Source organism: Anas platyrhynchos, chromosome 1, assembly GCF_047663525.1.
Source record: "Anas platyrhynchos isolate ZD024472 breed Pekin duck chromosome 1, IASCAAS_PekinDuck_T2T, whole genome shotgun sequence".
NCBI lineage: Eukaryota > Metazoa > Chordata > Aves > Anseriformes > Anatidae > Anas > Anas platyrhynchos.
Window position 1 is genome coordinate 133866515 of NC_092587.1, and position 25424 is coordinate 133891938.

At 36.0% G+C, this 25424-nt stretch overlaps 1 protein-coding gene across 2 annotated transcripts in view; it reads left to right on the plus strand.

The window, feature by feature from the left end:
- Nucleotides 1–11529, plus strand: part of NLGN4X (neuroligin 4 X-linked) — a 213996-nt gene extending 202467 nt beyond the window's left edge. For both annotated transcript variants that reach the window (XM_027447404.3, XM_021271811.4), the window contains one exon: nt 700–11529. In XM_027447404.3, coding sequence (XP_027303205.2) covers nt 700–1549 — 850 coding nt within the window. In that variant the 3' untranslated portion in view covers nt 1550–11529. The remainder of the gene's footprint in view (nt 1–699) is intronic.
- The last annotated feature ends 13895 nt before the right edge of the window (nt 11530–25424 follow it).

Below are 25424 nucleotides of genomic sequence, written 5' to 3' on the forward strand. Positions count from 1 at the left end.
TGAGCACAAGACAGTTATCTCTTAATGCAAATGATGGAATGATTTGTAACATAGAAATATTTCAAAGGCTTTTTCCAAGAGTAGGTCTCTGAACAAAGGGATATTAACAGTTCAGTAAAGGAACAGAAAGACAAATCGCACCCGTTTACATGTATTAGCCCTGCTACTTCACATTTTGAAGTTTTTAAGGTCATATACAGCTGGTATAAATTCTCATAGTCACATGGATTTTCAACATTGCTACGGAGATTAGATGCTTATATTTATTGCTTGCAGTAGTGGAAGTAGTGGTACCTTAAATGAGAATGTTAATGTCAAATCTTGAGAAGCTACACCTTTACTTTACTTTATGGGGGAAGATAATTAGTACCTCTCTAAGACCACTTTGGAGTATGAGACTGACTCACAGCACTCCAGATGAACTTTTGGGAGCTGAACACATTCCTTTTTCTGTTTTCATGTAAAGAAATATTACTGTGTCTGAGGTACACTGTATAGTAAGTATTTTTTTTTTATTATTTTGTTTATATATTAGCATCTGTTATAAATTTGGGAAGTATTTCTTCTGTTTTTAGGTTAAGTATAGGATATAAGGATATAAGGATAGGATTAACTAAAAGACAAGTTTTTATTGTTGTTGTTGTAGTTATTGTTGCTATTTTTAAGTAACTGTAATATTGCTTGTTTTTATTTTTGTAGAGATCCAAACCAGCCTGTTCCACAAGACACAAAGTTCATCCACACAAAACCCAACCGCTTTGAAGAAGTAGCCTGGTCCAAATACAATCCTAAAGATCAGCTTTATCTCCATATTGGCCTGAAACCCCGAGTTCGTGATCACTACCGAGCAACAAAAGTTGCTTTCTGGTTGGAGCTTGTGCCACACCTTCACAACCTGAATGAAATATTTCAGTATGTTTCCACAACAACTAAAGTCCCCCCTCCTGACATGACATCATTTCCTTATGTTACCCGACGTTCTCCTGGTAAATTGTGGCCAGCTACCAAACGCCCAGCAATGACACCTGCCAACAACCCCAAGCATTCCAAAGACACCCATAAAACAGCTCCTGAGGATACAACAGTACTGATAGAAAACAAGCGAGATTACTCCACAGAGTTGAGTGTCACCATTGCTGTGGGGGCATCCTTGCTGTTCCTCAATATCTTAGCTTTTGCTGCATTGTATTACAAGAAGGATAAGCGGCGTCACGAAACTCACAGGCGCCCTAGTCCCCAGAGGAACACAACCAATGATATTGCGCACATACAAAATGAAGAGATCATGTCCTTGCAGATGAAACAGCTGGAACATGACCATGAGTGTGAATCACTGCAGGCCCATGACACGCTGAGACTAACCTGCCCACCTGACTATACACTCACTTTGAGAAGGTCCCCAGATGACATCCCACTCATGACGCCCAACACCATAACCATGATCCCAAATACATTAACAGGAATGCAGCCTTTGCATACTTTCAACACGTTCAGTGGAGGACAAAACAGTACGAATTTGCCCCATGGACATTCAACCACTAGGGTATAGCTCAGCCCTTCCACTTTACCCTCACAAGCCACCTGGAAGAAGAAAATAAATAAATAGAAGAAGAAGAAGTTGTAATACCATCCATTGAACAACTTGTCCAAATATAAAGTAAAAAAAAAAAAAAAAAAAGTAAAAGAGAAGGACAGTCATTATTTTCTTACTGATCCTTCCCACTGAAACTCTCTGATATTAAAGATCAAGTACAAACCCTGTGAAATGTGAAAAGTGTACATTGCTGTTACAATACTGCTTTAAGATCTCAATCCCTTTAATTGAAAGTTGAGTCCAGAAGAAATCACTTAAAATTGTGTTTTGAGTGTAACAAGCAGAGTCTTCTGGAACACAGAGCCAGTGACTGTACAGGTGTTTGTTCTTTTTTTTTCTTTTCTTTTCTTTTTTTTTTTTTTTAATAAATAAAATAATAATAATAAAAAAATCTTTATGTGCCATACCATGAATGGCCCTTGTTAAATCAAAGACATCACCATGGGCTTTTTCCCAGCATATGAAGCTGTAAACCAGATGGGGGAAATAAATAGAATTTTATTATTAAAAACAAAAATGAAAAAAAAAAAAGAGGAGGACTGACTATGCAGTAAAATACGTATAGTTCTGTGCAAAGAGATGATTTGCCAGCCTGAACTATATTTAAAGAAACTTTGTAAAAATGTACATAGCTGTGAGTTTAAAAACAACAAAAAGAAGCTTTTATTGATGTTTTCAGTTTGAAAAGAGCTTTTAGAAAGATTGTGCATTCAGTTGTGACCTATGTGTATATACATTAGTCATATCACCTCTGTTTCCTCCAGGCCAAAGGAGGATTTACTTCTTAATTACTAGTGATAAACAAAAGTCATGCGGTTTTTCTAACATGTTTCATTTATATGAGGCCATGGTGTCATGCAGAGGATACAGTTGTCTGTGTGACCTGCATATTTTCTCTTACAGGTTACACTAGTGCATGTTAAAGTATTCATAGGAGATTGTTGCTTTTTTCTGAAACAGGTTTTTTTTATATATATATATAATTTAATTTTGTGTTAGCCTTTATTAAATTGAAACACAGCAATGGATCGGAAAATGGAAAAAAAATATATGAAAAAAACAAAACAAAACAAAACAAAACAACACATTACTATAATAAGCTTGTTGAACTGAACCAAGAGACATCCAATAATGTATATACAAAGAGTCCAGTTTGTAGTTCTCGGTTATTGTAGTACATTAGGAAGAGTTTTGTGCCCTGACAATATCAAAGAAAGCTTATGTTTTGGTCAATTTTTTTTGAGGAAAACTAACTCTATATTCACCAGCAGTTGCAGAGGGGTCTCAGCTGGGAGAGCACCTTCTTGTTCTTACTAAACAAACAAACACAAAAACAAAACAACAACAAAAGAAATGAAAGTGGGGAAATGGTGGCTTGGATGTTTTTTAAAGTTTTCATAAAGAGTTAAGAAATTATCATGGTTTAAAGAACTTCTCTGCCCTGTACCTGGCTTTGTCCCTGAGAGGAGCACCTACCTATCAGAAAATACTTTGCTTGTTTGTTACACAGCAATCACATAGTTGGTGAATATTATGGAGACAGAAGCAGAGAGTTCATCAGATGTCTTGCAAATGAATGCAACCAAAAATTCCAGATAATATCAGGAAGGCAAAATTCTTAGCTGATTATTCCCTTTTGCCCTTCCTTCACTGGAAAACTAAAATCCATGCAGAGCTACCAAACAAGAAATTTAGCAATTTGATTCAAACAACTGATTAGAATGTGAAAAGCTAAAAATAAGTTCTCACAGATGAAGATCACTTTGCATTTTAGAACGTTACTGCATCAAGAGATTGTAACCAAAGATATTTGAACAAAATTGGTCTGCACTTGAACATGATTATCCCAGATGTATTTTGTATTATAAATTCATGACTAAGCTGCATCAATATCATATGTCCCATAAGAATCTAACATAGGATGCCTTGTACCTCTTTTTGTTTTCTATATTTATTTTTTTTCCTAATAAGACATCTTGGAATAGTCACTTCAACAACAACAAAAAAAAAAATAGAAGACCGAGGCCTATTCATCTGAATGACTCCTTGTCATAGCAAGCAGTAAAACATTCTGAAGGAAAGAAATAAAAAGAAAGAAATAAAAAGAAAGTTAATGACATGATAAAAACACAACATGTGGATGATATATATCTTATATGTAATAAATGCACCGTACACCTGACCTGGATACGTAGGTTGGAATGTGGTGAAGCAACAAGCCCAAAGTACAAGTAGTAGCAAATGGAAAACCATCTTTTTCACTGATCCATCACATAATGTTGATTAATGCTGTCTCTATACCAGGCCATTTCCACCACCTATGTAATGCCTCAGCCAAGATGCAGCAGCTCGTAACTCTTAAGAAAATAAAAAAAAATAAAAAATAATAAAAAAATAAATAAAAAAGGTGAAAAAAAGAAAAAAAAAGAAAAAAAAAAAAAGAAAAATGAAAAGAAAAATGGTAATGATGCTTGGCATCATAATCAGTTGGGTATGTTTGTAATGTGAATTACAGTATTTGTTTAGTACTTCCAATTGTCTTCTGCTAGCAATATGTACAGTACTGTGTCAGGCTTGTGACATTTGGGTAAAAAAAAAAAAAGTTCCTGTAAGTGAATGATTTTAGCTTTTAAAAGTAATTATAATCAAGTTGATTTAATAATTTAATACATCTGGAATGATGTATGATTTATAGAGGGAACAGATTTATAGGGTCTTCATAGAATTCTATAATAATGATAACAAAATATACTTTACAAACTGTAAAAGAAAAACGAAAGTACTTTCCCAGGCTTATATTCTTGACCTTAAGAGGCACGCAGGGTTTAATTGTTTCTTCTGTTATTGTTTTGCTACTTTTTGTTTTTTTTTTTTTTTGCCTTAAGTAATGATAGAAGATATATATGGCTGGACACATATGTATAAACTTTTCAGCAGCATTTTTAATAATAAAATATCACGGTATTTTCTAATGCTTTGTGCAAAGAACTACTTGTTCATCTTTTTTTTTTTTTTTTAGAAAGTCTTTCGGAGGTATGTTTTCTGCCCCATCTCCTCTTCATTGTCTAATGTAAATGATGCCTTGATACACAGTACAGAAATATTAAAGTAACAGAGGTTGCACTTTTAAGTTAGCTTTGGGTTTTCGTGGCCTTTGTAGTTCTATAAGCCTACCAGTAAATGGAAAGAAACTCTGCCTATGAAGATATAAGAGAATAAGCTCCATATATTTATTACCTGTATGCACTGCAACTCCCATTGAAGTAATAGTTTAATTGTTGTTTTTGTATTTTCTATAGCACTGAAAAAAAGCTTAGGTAAGCAGCTTCCCATAGTGGTGTATAGCTTAGCAGCTGAGAAATGTTACCTTCTGAACTAAGGTTCAAAATAATTCAGAAAATTTTATGCTTTTAACCTCTGCAAGTAAATATACTTTAATTTAGTATTTAAAATTCAGATAAATTGTTATTTTTTTTAAGAAAAAATATGTAGGAGTAGCAATATAAGTTACTCGTATATATTTAGAGAAATTACGTATTTGCAGGTATACCAATATCATTTTTCCTTTTAAAGTTGAGTAAGCAAATATATTCTTTTTTCTTTTATGATATTAAATTCCTTTTATCAGCCAGGTTTCCCTTCAGTGGAAAGGTACATAGATATTTTAGCAACGTTGGCTGGACATTGTTTGCTTTCTGTAATTATTCTGTTGAATAGAGGTACTAACAATAAGGTCTGATGAATTTTGAGTATAATATTGAAGAGTATTTGCAAAAAGCAAATTCTGAATGATTCATATCAGATTTTTAATATGAAAAATCAAGCTTCTGAGAAACATGTGCCTATTGACCTAATCAAGCAGCTTGAATTTTGAATATTCAATTTGTATATAAAGCTTTTGCAAATAAACTGCAGATTTAGAATTGTTCGGCAAATATGTTTAGTTACAAGTAATCTCTGAAATGTCACAGCTTGCTTTGAGATAATCTATACACAAGAAAAGAGGCTATAATTGTGTCATTTCTGTGAACTGTTCACCTTAAATTGCTGGGTGAACTCAATAAATAACTTTTTTTTTTTTTTTCTCCAGTTAATGAATTTCACATTAAAAAACAAACAAACAAACAAACAAAAAAGCTTCAGAAGTTTGTTCATGCTAACTAAATATTGTGTTGTTTTCTTTCCTTACTGTCTGAAATATAAATCTGCAGATTAGTATGTTCCTATTTACACTTAAAAGTAATTTAATAGTATTTAATATCACATAAAAATCATACAAAAGAATACCATGACAATTATGTGCTTGTCTCAGATTTATAGTTTTGCATCTGTATTTAATTATTGTCAACTGTTTCTCGTATTTTCATCTACAGCTGTTTGACATCACAAACCTCATCAACCTGAATCTCTCCAGAGGCCATTAGCAGCTGGTAAAACCTGGGATTTTCATCCCACTAGAAATTATGATATTATGTATTTAATATCATAATATTTTAAAAATATTTCTCAGCATCTCACATTAGACTGACAAGTAAGGTATCAACCTTTCATGAATGCAAATGAAAAGGAAGGGGTTTGGAAATGTCTAAATATCTTGCTTGAGCTGTAGCATAATAAACAACATTTCACTTTGGGATGCAGTTTTGATTCAAACCATTTTGTTTGGTGTTCAGCTGTGGCCACCAAGGCCCTCACTCTGTCTTCCAATAGTTATGTTTTCCTGAGGAAGTTATGCTTTTATAGTCTTTTCTGTCCTACACAAACTAGTTTATCCAAATTTTACTGTGGTATAGAAGCCCAAGACACTCAGAGATTACATGGATGCAAGACAGTCATAAAATAAAATCAGAGAAATAATTTTGTTGTAAGCCAAATGACTTGATATGCCCCTGATACAAAGCAGTAATTAAGGAGAACATGCATTAGTATTGCAACAACTGAAATGTAAAATAAGCTTTTAATACATCAGGTACATTCAATGTATTTATTTATATAAATTGAAGTTTGACAAATGTTTATAATATCTACATTTTCCCAACTGCCTTTTCTGCCCCTTTCCCATAAAAACAGCAACAGCTTACCAGCCAGTTCTAGTCATTTCTGAAATACCCACTTACATAAATGAGAAATTAAATTAATGTTATCTTTTTGTTTTCCCTACTACATGTGACTATCAAATACTGAAAGCATGAACAGTTCTTCTTCTACTACCTCTTTCCAGGGATTATAGTTTATCCAAATGTTTCAGAGTAGTCCCCTTCCCCAAATTCCAGGTTTAATTAAAAAGGAAAGGCTAGAGTCAGAACAGAAATATACAAGCTTAGACTAGAGAGCAGAGTTATGTTTCTCTCCAACAGCCAAAAACATGGCACAAAAAAATATTGTGAACTTTACTTATGCTTTATTAAAAAGAATAATAATAATAATCTTTTCTAGAGACTACTTTTTCCTCCCTCAGCTTGTGATGTATGATGTAAGACTTCTTGTTCTACCTAAGTCAAGTTTCATGTCATCCCATATCTTTTACCATGAATTCATCAGACACTTCCCTCAGAGGTACAGATGTTTTCAAGATGTTTTTTGCTGTCACATTAGTTATGTTTGTCACCAGATTTGTTCCATTCTGTGCTGTATTACTCTCAGAGAGAATTTTTTCATCTGTCATTTTCCTTGCTCTGTTTTAGGTGTCCAAAATGTTCCACTAAAGGAATATTTGCATAACATTACCTATAATCCTTGAAATGCCTCAGTCTGTATGGATGTCTGTACTTTATGTCAGCCCAAGAGTTGTGGTTTGACATGGTGTATGTCTTAGTGGGAAATATCATCTTGAAGCCAGGTTGTCCTGTTACTCTGCTATTTATATCATTGCTATTATTCATTGTCAACATTTTTTTTTCCTATATTGCTCTTGAATCAAGAGTCTTTCATCCTCTCTCCCAGCAAGATTTCTCAAATTAAGCTGCATCATCAGGCCATAAAAAAACTTTCTAAAACATTTGTATTTCTTAAACCTTTTATAAAATATCAGAGCAAACTAACAGGTGTCAGGAACAGATAGCCTTGGATGACAAGAATTCATGGTATAAATGGCTACTGGCTCCCACCTGGTGAAGAGACTTGTTTCACATATCTGTGGAAATAAATGTAGTTACCATTAACATGATTTAAAATGTCATTACATTACATCAAATTAAACAAGACCTTAAGGTAAAACTCATAGAAACTGCAAATACTGAGGACCACACTCTCATGTCCTGCATTAGTGGTTATTTTGTAAAGGCAACATTCAATTTGAGAGAAGTTGCATGACTGTTTAGTGCACTTCAGTCACTGGATATCTGACTTCAGAAGCTAAGGTGGAATTAGTATATTTTAGGAAAAGAAGATGATATTACAAAAGCATTTTTAATAGAGTTTGTGCTTTCAAGCTTGTCTATAAGGAGTAACAAAGAAATTGCAGGAAGAACTGTTTAAAATAAATAGGAATAAAATGCACGTTGTTTCTAAATGAATGTGTCAGGCAGAAATACAATATGATATAATATGGTAAGATATGAAGTTTAAACAGTGTGATGGATTTCTATGTGGAAGGTCAACAGAAAAAAAAGTACTCAACGGATACATTTTCACAGGAAATAGTCAAATGAAATCAGTACAGATGAGATTATAATGGAATTTTGACAGAGACATTGTATCATAATGCTATACCATATGGATTTAGATACATTGAACATAATCTATAGTGCTCATCTGGGTATTGAGAAGTATAAAAATTAGATCCCAATATGCCCTACATTTGCCAGGCAATAGTGCTGCCATCAGTGGTAAATAATATAGCAAAGCGGTATGTGCAGTTGTGTCAAGAAATGAAAAACTAAGCTTTCAAATCACTTTATTCCAAGCAAGGCAATGTACCAGACTCAATAAAGAGGTAATAATGAAAGAAGCAAGGTACAGGTCCTGTCTGGAGAGCCATCCTCTTATGTAGGGGCCAACAGAGGAGGATTTTTCTTTTCACTTTCCTGATGTTGAGGCATGGAAAAGGAAGGCCACAGGAACAGGCTGTATTCCAGTAACCATTTGCTCTTTCACCATCAAAATTGGTGTTTGCATTTATTAGAGGTCCCTCTAAGCTGAATGTGGGATCAAAAAACAAAGAATAGTAATTGATTGCTGTTTACCAGCAATTTTTTTCTTTTCTCAGCAAAGGACAATGAGGAAGTAGGGATAGAGGAACATTGTGCTACCAGCTTTTCCCAGGACACAGAGAGAACCACAAGCTCCTCACTCAGTTTGCAGAAGAGCTGCCAACTGCAAGAAAAGGCTATGGAGGCACTCAAGGAGCAGTGACAAGTGAGAGAGTGAGAGAGCTGCTGGACAACAGTAGCTCATGGGATTGGTTTGTGAGACTTTAATGCCTATCTTTTCTCTGTTATAATATGCTATTGAAAAAAATGTTGTACTCTCCCTAGACTGTAGATTTTGCACCATTAATTTAGCAGAAAGTCAGTAATAGTTTGATTCAAATGAATCAAATTAAAAATTTCATTATCAAAAATAGAATGTGTGAGAGCAGCATTAATCAGGGTTGCTGGAATCTTCTGATCTAACTGCAGATGTGTCATTAGATTTCCAAATCAGACACTTAAAATCAAGGAGTTATGATGACCTCTGTGATAAATGACCAAGTGAACATGCACATAGATAAAATATGTTGTTTCATTTGCAACAGCTCTCTAAATTATTGCTTCAATAAACAGTAAGTATAAAGTTACTTACCTTTTCTCACTGTAGGATATGAAGTAATATATGCTAAGAACACACGGAATCACTGCCAGCAGCTCTCAGACCTACAACAGACAGATAAAGAAAACCAAACGTACTAATTTCTGGAATGTAGAGCAGCTAGAACCTCTTTTAGGAACCTGGCCTTCTTCAGCTTCTGCTACCAACACACCATCTAGATCATGTGTGCAAAGGATTTTCCTGTAGAGGACAGTTTGTTCCTCTAGATGGCTGCCATCTATCTAGTGACTAACACGAATTGAAAACAGAAAAAAAAAAAAAAGCCCTCTTTGGGGTGGTAATAATATCTCAATGACTGCACTGGCAGAGATGGTTTACAAACAACTTCCTTGGCACTCAGCAGCTTATTAGAAAATGAAAAATAAATGCAAAACTATTTTCAATAAGCACCTTGTGAGAAATAACACCAGCCACTAAACAGAAAACACAGACCATTTGTATTAATAAGATCACTGCATTTTAAAGTAATTCAACAATGTCCATAAATTCTTATGGATCTGCAATATCACGCTTAATAATATAGAGACTGCAAGTAATCCTGAAGGAGTTGGTAAACATGAAAAATTCCAGTTTGTGCTTTTATACTAAACTGACCATACATACTCTTCTGTTTTGAACTCAAGATCTGGTCATATCTTTATGTGTCTCCTGTAATTACTCATTTTTGATGCCTTCTATAGAGGTTTGAACACTGAAACTTGTAGAGTTTTATTGCCATCTCTATTCTTCTCAAAAACAGAGAAATTAACCACAGGACAATTCAAACATTTTTTTCATCTCAATGACTGGTTGAACGATGCAGTAAAGTTGTTTGAGAGACACAGTGGCATACATCTTTTTACCACTGTCAAATTCCTACTGATTTTTACAAGCCAATTATTTCAAATTTTCTTAATATTACTTTAATGAGCAAGAAGGATGACACTGTCCCCTGTCCCTTTTTCCCTTTTAATTTCACAGAAGAGATAATTTAGGTCTGAAGTAGGTAACTAATTACTGCCTTCTATATATATATATATTTTTTTTTTCAATTGTTAAGAAAATAGAATGAAGAAAATAGTACTTTTTTCCTTCTTGATGGGGCATGACACTTGTTAAGACTGTGATTTTTTTTAAATTATTTTTCTTTTCCTCAGGAAAAATTTAGAAACCTCTAACACAAATGCAAAAATAATGCAAACTGATTTGCATTTGCAAACTACAAGAATTTTTTTTTTATTTTTTTATTTTTTTTTTTTTTGTGAAATAATGAAAAGTACACAAAACTGTATAGCTTTTACTTCTGGGATCATCATATGCCTCCACGAATTTAGCAATTGATATCTGAGCAGTTTCTGTGCTGTAAGATTTGAAACATGAAAATATGAAAATTATTTCAATTTATAAGATACATTATTTGGACAAAGAAGGCATTTGATAAATATACCATTTCAATAATTTTAATAGGCAATCTGATGATTTATATGCAAATACACAACCTTTGTTGGCACTCCTATTTTTTTAAGCAATTTTTATTATTATATTTTATATAGAAGTCTACATATTTAGATATCTGAGGCATGTTGCTGCATCTATCTCTACATACAGATATAATTATGACATATACATGTACATGGTAATTATTTGCTTCTTGGCTTCCAGTTTTCACTGTAAGAATATAAAACTTATTTTCAATTAATTAAAATGATAATGAAAATGAAAAATACCAATTAATTTCACAGGCATTTTGGAACTCGTCTTTTTAAACTTTTTTTTTTTTCCCATAGATATACACAAGCTTTTCTTCAGACTGACACACAGATAGAACTGAGAGGAAGGTGAGAAGATAACTTAGATTGTCTGTTTTCACCAAGTTAGTGAAAATAACTCCTCAGCTGTCATAATTCTGTTGCAGAATCTAGTCCTCAGTTGTTCCTCAGAGAAAGAGAAAGAATACCATTCATCCATGGAAAAATGAGGTTATGGGTAAAAGTGAGTGATACAGAATGGACATAACCAAGTCAGGAGGATGGCAGGAGCTACTGAAGAAAAGGGGCTGTAAACCACGGACACATGATGAGAAATTGGGAATTGATCTGAGCCTGCTTCAACTGAACTCACAGGGAGTTCAGAAGAAAAGTATACACCACAAAGAAGGAAGAGAGAAGAAACAGGAAGCCCATAATACTAAGAATAAAAATTCAGAAGACAGTACATGTGACAAAGAATATTGTACTGCTGAGGTGTGTTTACATTAGTATTTTGTTTCAGGAGCATACTGTTAAAGTAAATCTCCCAATTCCCATTTATCAATCTTTCTTCACAAATTAAACTTTGGATCCTATTAAAAGCAGTCTTGGAGCAGATGAGTTGCATTCATTTTACATGAAGATACCTATTAAACCATATGATCTATGAGTGCACCTCATGCTTCTAAGCAAATGCCTGAGATCTTGAAATTTTTATTTTGGATGCAAAACAAATGACTTTCTGACACTTCCCCACAGCCCTGGTGCCAGTCTTTGTCATTTTTGTATTTAATGGGCCACCAGTTTAGGAATATTGGCTGTTCTTTTATGTTAGACATTGGAAATATCTATCATAAAATGATAGACATTTCCCACTATGTCATGGCTAATTCATCCTGCTAAGTTCATCTAGTGGTACGCTGCCATTGATTTCAACTGCAAAGTGCCTCCTAAAGCATTGAGTCCTAAAACTATTTGCAAAACATGTACCTGTCTTGAAATTCTGCTCAACCCTATGAAAAAAAGGGTTGACGGTTGACTTTTCACAGCACATTACAGTGACAAAAAGATATTACTTTTCCTTTTTCTTTGCATATAGGAGGCACACAACTATTATAAAATCTAATTCTGCTCCTGGTGGTATAAAGATTCAACAGTGCACTGGAATTTACTTGTTGCCTACTTTTAGAACCCCAAATATTTTGTTAAATATGTTAGTGGCAAAACATATCCCCTTTCCATTATGCTATATGTTCCTAACACTAACCTAAAATGCCAGTCACACAACAATGTTCTAAGTGGAAATATGCAACAAAATTATTATTATTATTATTATTATTATTATTATTATTATTATTATTATTATTATTATTATTACCATTATTACCATTATTACCATTATTACCATTATTACCATTATCATTTGCAACATAATAGTAATAATAATAATAAAGCTTCAGAACTTGAGAGTTTATATATGCATATTATTTTAATGTCTAATTTTAATATAATCATTTTGCATTATCAAATCCAGCCACTGATTAGCATGCATTTCTTGTGTTATTACACTCATTTTGGCAATTCTTTTTATTATGAGATTTTGGCAAGATAATTATGAATTTCAGTGTTAGGTTTAAGTATTCCACCTTGTTTATGTCTTCTAAACAAGAAGATATTTATCACAGCCAGAGACAACAGATTTTTCACTACACTGTGCAAAAGGAACATATAATTATATATAATAGTTTATTTTTTTTGTTTCATACAAAGTTAGTATTCTAGTATCAAAGCTGGGCTTTATATACATTTATTATATTCTAGTTAGAAACCCTGGTGTTAACTAAGAACACAGGGTGCTAAGGGACAGAGATCACTGCTTCCTTTACTTCCATTACAATTCCATAATCAGATCAACAGGACAGAACTCCTAGGGTGTCTCATAATCTACTGCAAAGCCTAAATTTTAAGATTTCCTCAATTTAAAAACATTTAAAACATGCATTTTCAATCCATAAATTAACTTGCAACATTTTTTTTTTAAATCTTAGCAAAACCTCCACAACATTTACATATTTATAAAAGACAAAACTATAAAAGACATACTATTCTTGTAGAAAACACAACTTACATCTATTGTTGAATGTGATTCACATCATGTGCTAGCTGCCAATCTAAACGCATATTTTCTACTGTCTTCAGAAGTACAAATTAACATTTTAAAAATAAATTGTCTTGAATAAGATAGAGATTGTTTGATTAAATTCAAAGTTTGTAGATATGGTACTTTAAATCACATTTTATTTCTATTTTTACCTACTGAATAATCATTAGCTTAAACTTTTATATGTTTTCAAGATTTCCCATGAATGTGAAATCTTTAGAACAAAGAATTTATATAAAACCACCCATAAGTTTAAAGGATCAAAGTAAAACAGCTGTTTACATGGTAATTCTTTATCGTGTTCTACATTCCTGATGAAATTGCATGAATTAAAAAGATAATAATAATAATCCATTGACATTTGATAGAAAAAGTAATTTTAGCCTAAATTACCGTATTTTAGCCAAAATTGCTGTATTAAAAATGCAAGTGTGAATGAAGGAGTCAGAACATCTGACAACCTCAATTAAGCAAAATGTCCTAATTTATTTTTATCAAACCTGTGTCTCCATGAAAAAAAAAAAAAAAAAAAGAGGGGGATTACAGGGGCTAAAAATGCAATTGCATAAAATAATTTTAAATGAAAAATAAATTATTTGAAATGGAACAACAAAACAAACTAGGGATATCCACAAATCTGAGGAAAATATTTTCTTTTCCTTACTGGGTAGCGGAAGTAATTAAAGTTGATCACTGTTCAGTTCTGAATGTCTGAATCTCAAGTGCATACATAAGGTTCACCACAACGTTTTAATCAGATTAATTTTCTCAAAATCTTTTCTCAAAAAGAACGTTTAACCTTTAAATGGCAAACTGTTTCTGCTGTGGAGATTTTTTTATTTTCTGCAGCTGTTCATATTTCTGTGATATCTGTAGCTCCTCTGAACACATTAACCATAATAGAATAAGAAACAAAAATATCTACAATGACTACACATATATTATATATACTATAACAAAAAACTGGTATTTAGTTAATTGGAAGAAAAAGAAACCTATTTATTTATTATAAGTCATTCAAGGAATATCATAACTTTTGTACATGGATGTCAACATATTTTTAGGTCTGCTTTTCATAACCCAATGCCCTATCACAATAAGATAATCTGAAATGATCAGAACTACTTACCTTTTAATAATTATAAAGGAGAAGCAGATAATTTCTTTGTTGTTTTAAAGGAAGCAGTGCAAACAGAATCTTTATAAACTCAAAGTGTAGTTCGCAAACTGGAAATAGAAAAACATTCTCAACAAATGTCCATAAATTTATGTTCCCACTTGTATATATACATATACATATATATTTATATGTATAATTTTCTTTTGAAATACTTGGAAAATGCAGATATTCTTTAATTCTCTCTTAATTCTCTATCTTCTTAATAATACCTCTTTTCCATGACACTTAATATCAACAATTTAGATGATCTGCACACTTAAATAGATGATATGTAAATACTTCAGGGCACAATTATTTGCAGTTTTAGGATATATAGATAATAGGAAAGTCTTAGTGGTTTGGAAAGTTGCTCTTACTGTTTTCTTTCATGATTATTCTGCTTCCTCATTTATATATGATCAATACTATTGCACCAGGCAAGGAGAGCTCTTTCTCAGCTTTAGCTTCTCAGACTGGGAATAAGGATATAGACTAGAAAGCATTCAGTAGCTCTGGACTGCTGCATCCTGATTCAAATGCAAACATCCTTCAAGTCATCCACAATTGGGAGTGAAGGAATAGTTTTCTGATTTTACTCTATGGACCTTAGTAATACCTAACCTGAGAATAAGGAGCAGTGGGATAGAGAATTGAGAGCATTTCTGTAGTTTTTTCACTCTATGGTTATTCAGCTATCAAGAAGGAAGAATGGAAAAGTATAAGGGGGGAGTGAAACCCAAGGGGAAGATACACTTGTGTAGGAGCAGAATAGATATATAACACTGTGTTTGGAGAAAGAAAAGATGGAACAGAAAGATGAAGGACTGTGCTGTGTAGTCTGCAGAAATAGAAGTGAAACTGATGGAGAAATTGAGAGAGCAAGAATGGGTGTTTAGGTGAAGAATTAATTCTGAATAATGAAAACTGAGTTACTAATGTCAGAACCACTAACATTTCTGTATTTGCAGAAGGTTAAACAAAAATTATATTTATGCCCAGGTATGATTGGAATTAATTGTTACACAATTAAAACCTGGAGGCTTTAAGAGTGAGATGACAACTGCACCAACATCTTGTTTCATAGCATTACAGCGTGAGTGGCTTTCCCTGGCATCAAGCAAAAAGAGAGATCCAATAAGGCATAGACTTCATCTGGCAGATAAGTCTCAGTTAGCTTGGTCTTCTGCAGAGCAGGCTAGGCAGGCCCGTAGTCTTTCACTATGATTTTAATAATCAATGAAAACAGGTTTCTAGTGGTCTGTTCTATTAACAGTAATTGAATTTTCACCAACAACTTTGGGGAAAGGAATTGAAAATGGAAGCTACAATCCATTTGGGGTGCATTAAAGACAATATAGCCAGCTGATCAGAAAAGATGATTCTCCCTCTATTTTTAGAATTGGTGTGGCATCACCTGGAGCATTGTGTGCAGTTCTGGGCCCCACAACATAAAAAGGATAAAGTAGTTTTTTCTTCTAGAAATAATCCAGAGGAAGACAGCAAAGCTGGTAAGAGGGCTGGAAGGCAAGTTTTATGAGGAAAGGCTGAGGACATTTGGGTTCTTTATTCTAGAAAAAAGGAGGTGAAGAACTGACTCGGTGCTCTCTACAACTTCCTGAGGAGAAAAGTGGAGAGGGAGATGCTGTATTCTGCTCCCTTGTAACCAAAGATATGATGCATGGTGGTGGCACAAAGGTGTGCAAGGAAAGGTTCAGACGGCATTAGAAAAAAATTCTTTACCATGATGGTGGTCAAACTCTGGAACAGGCTTCCCAGAGATGTGGTCACTGCCCCGTGCCTGTCAGCATTCAAGAGGCATTTAGACAATGTCTTTAACATGCTCTAACTTTTGGTTAGCCTTGAAGTGGTCAGACAGTTGGTCTTGATGGTCTTAGAAGATCCCTTCCGATAGAGGCATTCTGATTCTAATTATGGACTATCTTGTAGCAAGTATGTCTAAAGCAGTCATCTGTGAGCTCAGCATTTTCGTTGAGATTTCATAATGAAAAAGAAACTGTTGTTGGAACAAGATGTAAACATATAAAAGGACTATGACAGAAAAACCCTGAATAGGTGAAGAGAAAGTTTATATTTACAAGGGTGAGGTAATGGACATGCATGAAAAATGAAATACAGTGTATGACAGACATCATGAGGGAGACAACAGAAGAATTTATAACCTAAGACAAAAGCAGAAAGCTGGAAATAAATAAAATGGCAACAGATAAACAAGGGAGGTTAAAAACAAAACAAAACAAAAACTCCTTTTCAAAAAGCAGTTGCATTCTTCCTATTATATTTGTGTACCTGTTTCAGAAATGTTATGCAAAACTACGTCATCTCTGTATTAGAAATCTTTATAATGTGTACATAATAGCAATAGCCATAAGGGGTTCTGAAATAATGGGTTATGAAATAACCCATTAGCCATAATGGGCTGAAGAAATGAACATGTAGTAAGACAGTGCAAAAGTAATAATTTTATGCAAAATGCATACATTCCCACATTACGACTGATATATTCGAGTTAGTTCTGTCATTTTCTAGACTACTTATATACCCATGAATTATTTGTGTAAGAATATACAGACTCTTTCAATTCTTTTTTATGTCTTCTGTTAACATGTTGGCTGGTATGTGGGTGAGGTTGGTGAGTCCACAAATGAACAGCCTAATTTTTTCCATCGACAAGGTGGGTGACTGCAGTCAGAACTGGAAAGAGTAACTTTTGTTTGTTGTAGAAAATAAGTCACTGTGTTCTGTTCAGCTTTTCCAAACATACTTTAATACGTCTTCATCATCACAGTCCACTCTTTTCTCAAGCAATATAACATTATAATGTCCAATAGTTGTAAATCAGCTATTCCAATGCATATTTTGTCCCTTTTTTGGCTTACCATTCTGAATTTAATTCAGATTGATACAAACAGTATTCCCATTTTAAATATAAATATATTTATATATATATACATACACATATATTCCTTTCTAATAATTAATTGTGGAATTTTATGTGGAAGAGCAAATATCTGTTTTCTGTTTCCCATATGCTATTTCATTTTTCAGTGTGCTTCACACACTAGGCTATACTATCTAACTAGTAATTAACTGTCCTAACCTTCCTTCTCCTTCATGCACACACGTGAATGTGACTATTTTAGCCTAATCCTGTGGGGACCCATGTGTATATAGCATGAATGTAAACATAAGAATATATCCAGAGGCTTTGGACATAATGTATATGACTTGGTTTGTCCCAGATTGCTCACTGCCCTCCCACAACTATCTCAGGAGATCTACTAAATGGCTTCAGTGGTACTTCTTTGCCTAGTGCCAGACTACAATCTGTAAAGAACAAACGCAGCACTCTTAACTATTTTGGGGAGAAGAGTTTGTTGACCTGTGCACATGCAGTCACAGCTCTTGTTTCAGCAGTCACAGCTCTTGTTTCAGCAATGAGACAACAGACAAACATTCTCAAGCAGTAGAAGATAAGACATAGTACAATAGTGGTAATTTTTCACTATACCAGGTAGAAAGGATGGAATGAAGAACAGAAGCCTCGAGTGTGAAGAGACACCCTTATGCTATGAAGACATGTGAAGCATCCAAGTCTGTCAAGGGTTCTCTTGGCCACAGTCTGTGGCTGAAAAACTTCCCTCCTAGCTTCCTAGGAGGATGAAAGCCATAGTTCCTTAAATTGAAAATTTAAGGAACTTTGAAAATACCTTATTTGCCCTTTTCCTTTTTTTTTTTTTTCCTTTTTTTTTATTATGTTTAAAAACATTCTTCAGAATTATAGTTAAATAACATTTAACATTAAAAGATTACAAGAATTCATGTCAAAATTCACTCTTGAAGACAAAAAAGTGTTGTTAAAAGTGTTCACTCAGCACACTTTGTTCACACAGTTGTCATAATAGGTTTCCTCATACAAGGTTGAATGAGCAATTAATATTTTGACACAAAACCTGCAAGAGTTACATGCCCATTTGTGACTTTGGAAAGCACTATGCATTCCAAAAGCTTTAATTTCACTGGTTCTTTGATTATGGATTTATGAATCAGTGTAAATCTGTTCCCTCTAAAAGCAATAGCAAAATTTCTACTGAATTCAACACTACTGAATCAAGAAAGATACTCAAGCTCTCTTAAAAATAAGATACATGCGTAGCAGTTGTTTTGTCCTTTTTAAACTGAGACCTTCTTGTGTATGTTTTTCCTCTCTGCTAGAACCTGAAAAAAAGAAATTGCTGGTGCTGTATTAATAATATGTTATAATTTTAGCTTATCTGTGGTAAGAAATTTATAGTTAAGAACATATTTATACTGTATTTGTAGGACTTAGTTCACTCTGGTCAAAACACATCTCACAATCTTTTTTTTCTTTCTTTCTTTTTCTTCTTTTTTTTCACTTTTTTTTTAAATTAAAAAATTATTACTAGAATTGGTAGTCATACTAAATCTCCTATTTTAATTCATGTAACAAAGGTATAATCTGTTTCTGAAAATTGGGAAGAATATTGATTAAGACAAAACAACATACAGTTTCACTAATACTTGACTGGATAAAATACTGTAAAAACACCACATTTAGAAAATAAATTAAAGCCCCAAGCAAAAGGAGCTGTTCAGATTATTTCATTGACATTAAAGAATAATTTATTCCAGTGTTAGCGTAACTTTTTTTTTGCTTGTTTTTTACCTCATCAAAGATTTCCTATTTACACAGGAAACCTCTTAGATTCCTACATTTTTATATAATCTATTTTTTGTTTTGTTTTCTCATTCACATTGAAATGTGGTGATTCAAATTTGAGGGAAATAACAAAAATCATAAGATTTTAAATGTCACTTTAAATTTTAGTATATAAGTGCTTCTTTCAGTGTGTACATTTCACAGTAAGATTTGATTCACATATAAATAACATATAATTGTCTGTAAAAATTTCTTACTCTATTAAAAAAAAAAAAAGGGGGGAATGATAAAACGATGGAAATTTTATTATGCCAGGAATTTTTCACTGAATTGTATTCCTATTGAAATTTTCAGTATATTTTTCCAGAAATAAAACAATAAAACTTGGTTATCTTTGAAAAATATCAAATCAGAGTGACTTTGATTTTTTTAATAGGTGTTAAAAACAGTTTTCTGTTTCTGAAACAACATAATGTCAAGACAAATGAACTAGCAATTTACTCAGTTTACTCTGTGGATTGTAAACAATAAGTAAATCATGTTCATTTGACCCAAAGAATTAAGCAACATGGATAAAAGTGCAAAATGCCATACCAAAGAAACACAATCATGATATTAACAAACTCACACTGTGCCACAAATTACACAGAAGCACATTCTTAAAAGCTTCAGAACATCTCAGAACAAAGGGAGAAGAATAAAGGGAAAAAAAATATTCAGTAGTAGGAGTATCTCATCAAATTGTAGTTGAAAAATAAATTTATTTAAGACTCAAAATTGACAAAAGAAGAATAATCATATATGATCTGATATTAATCCAAGAAGTGTTAAATTGCTTCAAAGTGACAAAAGCTATTTTTTTTTAATTTCACAATAAATAAATTGTCAAAGAAACAAGCACTTGTGCATTTTCTGTGTGACATGTTTAGAACAATAATTGGCCTCATTAACTACAGTATGTTTTCTGTTTATATTTATTTTACAGGTTCAAAGGTGGGTTTGATTTGATAAGGATATTTATGCCACAATAGCATTTAATGCACAAGAAAACAAAAGGATCAAACTAAAACCAGTTTGTGCAGCAAGCGGAATAACAGTACTTTTTCTCATATTCATACTGAAATAGAATAAATCACTGCATTGCATTGAATGGAGCTTACAGGATATGAAGATTTGCCACAGAAGGTTTTCCTTGAATGTTTTTACCACAGACATAAGTTTATTGCTTTTTTCTTCTAATACATATATTTTAATGAACAAAATAGGATTGCTTCTACACTACTCTTTGTTTTGAAGGGAGTATAAATTATTTATTAAAAATGTAAATTTACTTACTACTGCAGTTCTCAGATCAGATTTTCCCCTTTTTACCTCCACCACCATATCAATATTAATTTACAGATAATTAAGGATATTCATGACTGCTCTAGTTAGACTGCTTTACAAGAAATGTGTATTTTATTGATGCATATTAATCTATAAAAATGACATGTAAGTCAGTTGAAAACTAGCATAGCTTTCAAAAAAGGACTTTTTTTGTTGTTTTTTTTTTTTCATGGTTTGATGTCCGGATGTCAGTCTGAGCAGACAGATTAGGGGTACATATGCTACATCTGCCTCTTCAATTTCACAGCACTGGTAATATTTTTTCTTCCTGCTTTTTACCTTTTCACAATTATATGACCATTCGTCCGTATTGTAATTGGCATATGCATGATACTGTATCACAGAATCAAAGAATTTCTAGGTTAGAAGAGACCTCAAGATCATCGAGTCCAACCTCTGACCTAACACTAACAGTCCCCACTAAACCATATCCCTAAGCTCTACATCTAAACGTCATTTAAAGACTTCCAGGGATGGTGACTCCACCACTTCCCTGGGCAGCCTGTTCCAATGTCTAACAACCCTTTCAGTAAAGAAGTTCTTCCTAACATCCAGAATAGACCAACACCCACCTCGCTACGGCCTCCTTTAAGGTATCTGTAGAGAGCAATAAGGTCACCCCTGAGCCTCCTTTTCTCCAGGCTGAACAAGCCCAGCTCCCTCAGCTGCTCCTCATAGGACTTGTTCTCCAGGCCCCTCACCAGTTTCGTCACCCTGCTCTCTACCCCCTTAAGCACCTCGATGTCCTTCTTGTAGCGAGGGGCCCAAAACTGAACACAGTACTCGAGGTGCAGCCTCACCAGAGCCGAGTACAGGGGGACAATCACCTCCCTACCCCTGCTGGCCACACTGCTTCTTATGCAAGCCAGGATGCCTTTGGCCTTCTTGGCCACCTGAGCACACTGCTGGCTCATATTCAGCCGACTATCAACCATCACTCCCAGGTCCTTCTCTGCCAGGCAGCTCTCCAACCACTCATCTCCCAGCCTGTAGCTCTGCTTGGGGTTATTGCACCCCAGGTGGAGGACCTGGCACTTGGCCTTGTTGAACTTCATGCAGTTGACCTCAGCCCATCGGTGCAGCCTATCCAGATCCTCCTGCAGAGCCTTCCTACCCTTGAGCAGATCGACACACACACCTAGCTTGGTGTCATCTGCAAACTTACTGAGGGTGCACTCAATGCCCTCGTCCAGATCATCGATGAAGATATTAAAGAGGACCGGCCCCCTGCACCGAGCCCTGGGGAACACCACTAGTGACCGGCCTCCAACTGGACTTGACTCCATTCACCACAACTCTTTGGGCCCGGCTATCCAGCCAGGTTCTAACCCATCAAAGCGTGCGCCTGTCCAAGTGAAGAGCAGCCAGTTTCTTGAGGAGAATGCTGTGGGAGACGGTGTCAAAAGCCTTGCTGAAGTCAAGGTAGACCACATCCACAGCCTTTCCCTCATCCACCCAGCACGTCACTTTGTCATAGAAGGAGATCAGGTTCGTCAAGCAGGATCTGCCTTCCATAAACCCATGCTGACTGGGCCTGATCACCTGCCTGCCCTGCAAGTGCTGCGTAATGACTCTTAAGAGAATCTGTTCCATGAGCTTCCCTGGCACTGAGGTTAAACTGACAGGCCTGTAGTTTCCCGGGTCAGTCCTCCGGCCCTTCTTGTAGATGGGCGCCACGTTTGCTAGCCGCCAGTCAACTGGGACCTCCCCCGATAGCCAGGACTGCTGATAAATGATGGATAGTGGCTTGGCCAGCTCCTCTGCCAGTTCTCTCAGTATCCTCGGGTGGATCCCATCTGGCCCCATCGACTTGTGCACATCCAAGTGCTGTACCAGGTCACCAAACAGTTCTTTGTGGATAGTGAGGGCCACGTCCTGCTCCCCATCCCCTTCCACCAGCTCAGGGTACTGGGTATCCAGAGAACAACCGGTATTGCCGCTAAAGACTGAGGCGAAGAAGGCATTAAGCACCTCCGCCTTTTCCTCATCTCTTGTAACTAAGTTTCCCCCCGCATCCAGTAAAGGATGGAGATTCTCCTTAGTCCTCCTTTTTATGTTGATGTATTTATAAAAACATTTTTTGTTATCTTTAACGGCAGTAGCCAGATTGAGCTCCAGATGAGCTTTGGCCTTCCTAATTTTGTCTCTGCACAGCCTCGCAACATCCTTATAGTCCTCCCTAGTGGCCTGCCCACTTTTCCAAAGATTATAAACCCTCTTTTTTCTCCTAAGCTCAAGCCACAACTCTCTGTTGAGCCAGGCTGGTCTTCTTCCCTGCCAGCTTGTCTTTGGGCACGTGGACAGACCGTTCCTGCACCATTAAGATTTCCCTCTTGAAGAGCACCCAGCCTTCCTGGACTCCTCTGCCCTTCAGAACCGCCTCCCAAGGGACTCTACCAACCAGTGTCCTGAGCAGCTCAAAGTCAGTCCTCCGGAAGTCCAATACAGCGGTTTTACTGGTCCCCTTCCTGGCCTCACCAAGAATAGTGAACTCCACCATTTTGTGGTCACTCTGCCCAAGACAGCTCCTGACAATCACATCCTCCACCAGTCCTTCTCTGTGAAGAGAAGGTCTAGCGGGGCACCACCCCTGGTAGGTTCACTAACCAGCTGCGTCAGGAAGCTATCTTCCACTTTCTCCAGAAATCTCCTAGACTGCTTCTCTGGGCTGTGTTGTGCTTCCAGGATATGTCAGAGAAGTTGAAGACCCCCACGAGTACAAGCGCTGAAGATTTTGCAACTTCTGTCAGCTGCCTGTAGAACTCCTCATCCGCCTCCTCATCCTGGTTCGGCGGTCTATAACAGACCCCGACCAGGACACTAGCCTTGTTGTCCCTGCCGATCCTAACCCAAAGGGACTCGACCTTTTAATTCCCAGCCTCGAGTTCTACAACATCAGAAGACTCTCTAATATAGAGAGCCACACCACTACCATTTCTGTGCTGCCTGTCCCTTCTGAAGAGCTTATAGCCAGTCATTGCAGCACTCCAGTCATGAGACCGGTCCCACCATGTCTCCGTGATGGCAACCAAGTCATAGCCTGCCTGCTGCACGATGGCTTCCAGCTCCTCCTGTTTGTTACCCATGCTGTGTGCACTGGTGTAGATGCACTTCAGCTGGGCCATTACCTTATCCCCTGGCCTTGCTATTGTTCCCCCTGGCACAGCTCCAACAATCCTTGCTTCAGCCCCATCCCCCTTCTTACCTAGTTTAAAGCCCTCTCAATGAGCCCTGCCAGCTCCTGGCCCAGGATCCTTTTTCCCCTAAAAGATAGGGACCCGTCTGCGGCCATCAGGCCGGGTGCCGAGTAAAGTGCCCCATGGCCGAAAAACCCAAGATTTCTGCGTTGGCACCAGCCCCAGAGCCACGTGTTTAACAGGTGGGCTTTCCGTGTCCTCTCTGTACCCCTCCCTGCCACCGTAGGGATGGATGAAAACACCACCTGCACTCCCGCTCCATCCACTAACTGTCCCAGCCCCCTAAAGTCTTGTTTGATAGCCTTCAGGCTTCTCTCTTCAATGTTGTCACTACCTGCCTGGACTATCAAAAGAGGATAATAATCAGAGGGGTGTACCAGGTTGGGAAGCTTCCTGGCAACGTCCCTGACCCTGGCCCCAGGGAGGCAGCAGACTTCCCTACGGGTAGGGTCAGGCCGACAAATAGGGCCCTCTGTTCCCTTAAGAAGAGAGTCTCCCACAACAATAACCCTTCTGTCTTTCTTGATGGAGGCAGTCCTGAGGCGTGGAGTCGACCTCCTCGCCCTAGGCATCCTCCTGGGAACACTTGCTACCTCTTCCTCAGCTACTGGTCTGTCGAGCTCCAGGGCCCCAAACCTGTTGTGTAGGGGAACCTGGGAAGGTGGGGCTGGAAGAGGAAGGCATCGCCTATGATGTCGAGCAGGGACCTGTTTCCATTCCCCTTGCCTTGTCTTGCCTTGCCTTCCCTTGTCCTTGTCCCTGTCCCTGTCCCTGTCCCTGTCCCTGTCCCTGTCCCTGTCCCTGTCCCTGTCCCTGTCCCTGTCCCTCTCCCTCTCCCTCTCCCTTTCCCTCTCCCTTTCCTTTCTCTTGAGGAGGCTAACTTACATTTTATTATTTTAGTGCCATTTTAGTGATTTTTTAATTGAAATTTCACTGTTTAAATTCACCTTCTGTCAGGATTAAAACCTATCATCTCTTTTCTGACCCCTTCAATTTCCTTGGTGTTTGCCTTCAAATTAAGTTGCCAGGCAAAATCATAGCAAGAGAGAAACAGTTGATCTTGTGATCTTGAAATTTATCATAGAGAGTTATATAAAAAAAATAAAAAGGGGGGGTGTGTGGAACTGCTGAACTCTCATGTTAATTTTGTTTTTCAAGAAGAATTCAAATTAGTATTACCGCCATTTGCACACTTCTGTCCTCACACGCTGCACATTAATGACATTTGATAAACTGATGCAATGACTTGACAATAGCAACTTGGCATATCAGTTTTGATGGCAATAATGAGAATAGCATTCACAGATTCCTGCCCTCAGCTGACTAATGCTATTAATCCTGTGACTCACCATTCCTCATAAATGAGCAGGACAAAAAAAGTCACAACCTTAATGTCATTATTTACCCATAGACGATCAATGGTCATTTTAGATAATGGGTACTGTTATTTTCTTTTTCTTCCCCATCACCATTTCCCTTAGCTCTTTAACTTCCTCTAGATAAGGTCTTAAAGTATTATCAAACTTACATGTCTAGAAGTGATACTGGTTTACTTCAATGAAAATAATGCCTGAATAGTCTCAAGCAGATCTCTAACATTTTTTTTCACTTTTAAGTACTACTGAAAGTCTAAAATATGTAGAAAGCCAGTACCACTTTTGGAAATATGTTACAGGTCTGTAACTCATTTTG